Genomic DNA, 4,632 nt, shown 5'->3' on the forward strand with positions numbered 1-4,632 from the left:
ATGCTTCTTGGGACAATTACGTGATTCTACTAACCCATCCAATTGGCTTAAATATACATTCCATCCTGATCTTTTATCATGCCTTGCTAACCCATCCAACTGGCTTCTCCAAAAATTCAACGGAATCACGAATTTAGTGTTTGACGTTTTGAGATAAATCTTCTGAACACCATGAAGTTCCTCGCTCTATCTCTCCCTCTCTCCCTCTCTCTCTCTCTCTCTGTTTATCACCCTTAAACAAGCCAAATCTCTTGGTGAGGTCATCCTAGTTGATTCACTAGTTACAACCCTTGCACCAGTACCGCTTGAGTTTTGCAACAAAAACAATACGCACCATCATTGATCAATGGCTTTTTTATCGAAGTCCCTAATTACATATTAACATATTCTTTTCCAAGCTCCAAAATCATTCGAGATTGCAATCCACCTCCTCCTTCCGGCCACCCTCTTGCTCCCTTCCTTTGGATGCCGGCGAGCCCTTTGAGATAGTTTGATGAAGCAACCATGCAACCGTTGGACTGAGGGTGGACGACTGATTACCTCTGGTCTTTTTCTGTTTTTTTTTTTGGCTAAACCGGATGTATCATCTAGTACGGGTATAGAAACAACTAAAAAAGGCGAAAAATAACATATACTGAAACGCACTAGGCGACTCTCTCTCCTCCACCCAAAAGATATTCCTAGAGTAGTTGGCCACGTATGATGCCACCCAATCTGCAGCCTTATTGACTTCTCTGTATACATGTCTCGTCTGAAAGACTAATTCGTTACAAACCATAGCTCGAATGTTTCTAAGCAGCAAGTGGTAGTCGCCCACACCGCCCGAGCTCTGCTGTATCCACCCAATAACCATCGCTGAATCACCCTCAAGCAGGATAGTTCTAGCTTGCAGTGCCCGCCGAGCATAACCCAAGTCGGCCCAAGCCGCCCTCAGCTTAGCCCTCGGAACCGAGGTGTCGAAGATCTAGTAGGCCGTAGCCGCAACCATCCTAAAGTCCGGACCTCTAATAATAAAGCCATCACCTCCTCTCACTGTCTAGGCACCTGCATGAAAGACACCACATGGCACCAAACTTCGAGAGGAATCATAGCAAGCCTCCAAACCCTCTTCGCATGCTGGCACTAGAACAGGGCGTGGTCCACAGACTTATCCACTGGCACTCGGGACACTGTGGGTGATTGCCCAATCCCCTCTCACACAGCACAAGTCTCATCAGGAGAAAGCTCCAAGCAAGACCTTCTAGAGGAATAAGGCCACCTCGAGTGCTAGCCGAACCGCCAAATCGATCTACAATCCGGTCCCAGATGCTGCTCGCTCTAGAGGATGATGTAGACATCACCCACCCTGACCCTGGATCTGCATGTCGTACTCCACACCCTGACATGTGGACTGGCACATCCCGGGACTGGCAACGATCGGATCCTCTCCTCGAGCTGATCACCAACCAGCTGGCAAAGCCAGATGGTATCCCACCCTGCCCCATTGGGATGAAGAAGACCGTAGACCCGAAGTCCCTCACGGGCCTCAACATTGACTATGGTCGTCCAATGCCTCAACGGGAGGTACAACTTCTATCCATGCACTTCATATTAGCCTAGAGTTTGCTCTAAGCAATATAGCAAACTCTATCCACCCTACCACGTCAATCCCTCGAGCCACTAGGAAACGATAAACCCCATGCACAATCACATGAGGAGAGTTGGCATTATATACTAGAATAGATGAAAAAGACTAATTGATGATACAAAGATAAACACTTGGCGTAACATATCAAATTGGTCGCCATGAAAAGAGAGGTTAGTTTATATGAAGTTAGGATAACCACAATTGATCTTTGATCTCACATCAAGAGTAAAGACCATTTAAGAATACTTATTCATTAACTTCTATTTTTTCCATCCTTTTCCCTGGATTCAAGCTATATATATCTTAAGACAGCATTTGAAATAACTAAATAGCATTAAACTTGATTCCAACCAGGTTGTTCAAAACTAATCAATTTTAATTCCTGTTCAACACAAAGTTATAAAGCTGGCCATAGATGCTTTATCTACGGGAAAAGAGAATACATCTATGCCAGATTATCAATAATTGAAACCCTTCAACAAAAACAGACCATTCAAAAACTTGGAAAGCAAATCTAAACATACATGCAAAGAAACAAGCGAAACATGTTCAACAAGAAGAAATGTCTAAATTCTACCTCACTAAAGAATGGATTAGACCGCCTAGAAACATTGATCTACAATGTTAGTGTTGTGAGCAATAATGTCCTCATCCTGCAGATTGTTTTTTTTTTCTTTTTTGATTGGTTTTAAAATGTTAGCCCTCATGTTATCCCACACACTACATGTTCCTCATAAGGTAATGCTACTCCAAGAAACTATATTGCATTTGTGATTGGTGACCGTTATCCTGGGGGAGATCACAACATCTAAAAGCACCCTTTGTTTCCAGGGAGGGAAAACTACCAGGTGTCTTTGATTACTAGGTCCAGGTACTTTGACATGCACCACCCTGAGACCTGAACCTCATACCTCTTGGTATCACCTAGTTCACAACATTTAGATCAAGAAATATTATCTACCGCAACAAGCTATTCCACCCAACTCAGCAAGTAGTATTTAATAGAAACCTTGCAGCAGGTGTAATCACAAAATGAACATAAAATCGCAGACGAGAAGTGTCAAATATAAATTCAATCCTTCAAAAAACCGAAATACCAGTGTCATGATTCCTCCACTACAAGTAAATGCCTTCTTCAATTATGAAAAAGATGGATCTAAAGTTAAGTTACCTGCCTTCAACAAAAACAGACAACAGTAAAACCTCTGAAGTGAAAAGTCTAATTCATCCTTCTGATGAGCTCATTAATGTAGTCCTCGCGGTTTCCTGCATCCCCTCCTTCAACATAGTGCTTCCTCTTCTTCTTCAGGCCACTCAATGGTGCCTTAAGCTTGAATGGCCACAAGAAGTTGTTTGCTTCCTTGAAGTGTGGCCCCACAGTCATGATTTCATGAACGAGATCCTCAATGCAGATAATCCCATACTTCCCTAGGCCCTGCAATTCAACAATAACAAATTACTAATGACAAACAAGAGCCTAAAAGCACATAAGCTGAACAATTAACATCACTTGCATCCAAAAAAAAAAAGATAAGAATCTCCAACAGCACAATACCTGTTCTATGATTGAGTTATCTGTCAGAGGAATCCTCTGCTTGTTCAACTTCCCATATCCCCTCTTGTATATCAACTCCCTGACACTCTTCAAATTAGGGTACCTAAAAACATCATATTTTCCCCAGTTTTTAGCACACTACCGCATGCATGATCAAATCCTTATAGTGAAAAACTAAGTGGAAAACCATGACAAGATTTAGTACCCATATGTCACATATGGCTCGACCCGACGCAACATGTTTATCGTGGCCTTGTTAACTTTCAAGAACACACCGTTAAATATCTACAAACAAATTGGGCAACACTTCATTAACCAAGCAGAACAAAGCCAAACAAAATGTAAGCTTTAAACAAAATAACAACGAAACGATTGATAGAATGCATGCTTGCCTGCCTAAGCCTCAAGAGCTGCAAAATCTTTCGGGTTTTCGGGTGCATGGCATTGATACTACATAATAAGATCAAAAGCAAACAGAGAGTAAAAAATCCAATTAAGAACAAATAAACAACCAAGCGATCAAATACCACAGATGAGTAGCAACTTAAGGGTCCAAAATACTAGAGAAAAAAGGGAGAAAATCGAATTTTGGACTTACCCACGGATTCGGATGATAAAGAGAAGCTTGGGTTCGGGGCTGACGTAGAACCCTCCCTTCAACCTCGCCTCGCGTTTCAGGCGGATGAGCTCCTTCTCCTAATAAACAATACCCATTTCTCACCAATCAGTCAAAAAAACAAACAAAAAAAAAATCGAAGCTTGAGAGATAAAAGAGAAAGAAAAGTATTTGGCGTTGCAGCACCTGGGATTCGTAATCCTTGGCGTATTGCTGCGCTCTGGGGAAGATAACCTTGCGGTTTTCGCGGTCCTTCTTCTTACTGGCCTCGAGCGCCGTCTTCTTCGCCAGCGCCCACTCCTCCTCCCTCTTTCTCTTCTTCAGCACCGACTCCGGTATCACCGCCTTCGCCTCTCCCTCCGCCATCTCCCTCTTCGTCCCTCCGCGGAATCCCTAGCAGAGAAAGGGAATCGTAGAATCAAATTGGGGCAAGATCTTGGAGAAAAAAAAAAAAAAAAAAAAAACCCTAGATCCGGATCCGGACGTTTACCTTCTTTGGATCGGAAATGGCGACGGGGTTCGAGGGAGGAGGGGCGCGGGGGCAGATGGACGAGGTTTTAAGGATTTCTGGGAGCGAAGACCCAGGGATTCCGACGGTCGTGATACCGCATGGGTGTCAAACAAGATCTGGACCGTAGAACCATATTTGTTTGCGGTGTTCGTAGGAACACAGATAAGCTAACGTATTCAACGGCTTCCATGATTCCATCTCCAGATCCTGGCCGTCCGAATATGCTAATACTCGTGCAAGATCACAACGTGCTATCTTACGACAGCATCCCAGCACAGTACCGGAGCCCGGGTTGTCCTGGGCCAGTATTTCGGGCCAGGCCT

General features: G+C 43.7%; 1 protein-coding gene across 1 annotated transcript; it reads right to left on the reverse strand.

The window, feature by feature from the left end:
* Positions 1-2,649: 2,649 nt before the first annotated feature.
* On the reverse strand, positions 2,650-4,379 carry LOC103714103 (60S ribosomal protein L7-4-like). Its single transcript, XM_008801239.3, has 7 exons — positions 4,289-4,379; positions 3,985-4,191; positions 3,781-3,878; positions 3,575-3,632; positions 3,388-3,467; positions 3,183-3,285; positions 2,650-3,062 (listed from the first exon to the last, which is right to left on the reverse strand). Exons 2-7 carry the CDS (start codon positions 4,162-4,164, stop codon positions 2,847-2,849), a joined length of 735 nt encoding a protein of 244 aa, XP_008799461.2. The 5' UTR covers positions 4,165-4,191; positions 4,289-4,379; the 3' UTR covers positions 2,650-2,846.
* Between the last annotated feature and the right edge of the window lie 253 nt (positions 4,380-4,632).

Source organism: Phoenix dactylifera, chromosome 9 (assembly GCF_009389715.1).
Source record: "Phoenix dactylifera cultivar Barhee BC4 chromosome 9, palm_55x_up_171113_PBpolish2nd_filt_p, whole genome shotgun sequence".
Lineage (NCBI taxonomy): Eukaryota > Viridiplantae > Streptophyta > Magnoliopsida > Arecales > Arecaceae > Phoenix > Phoenix dactylifera.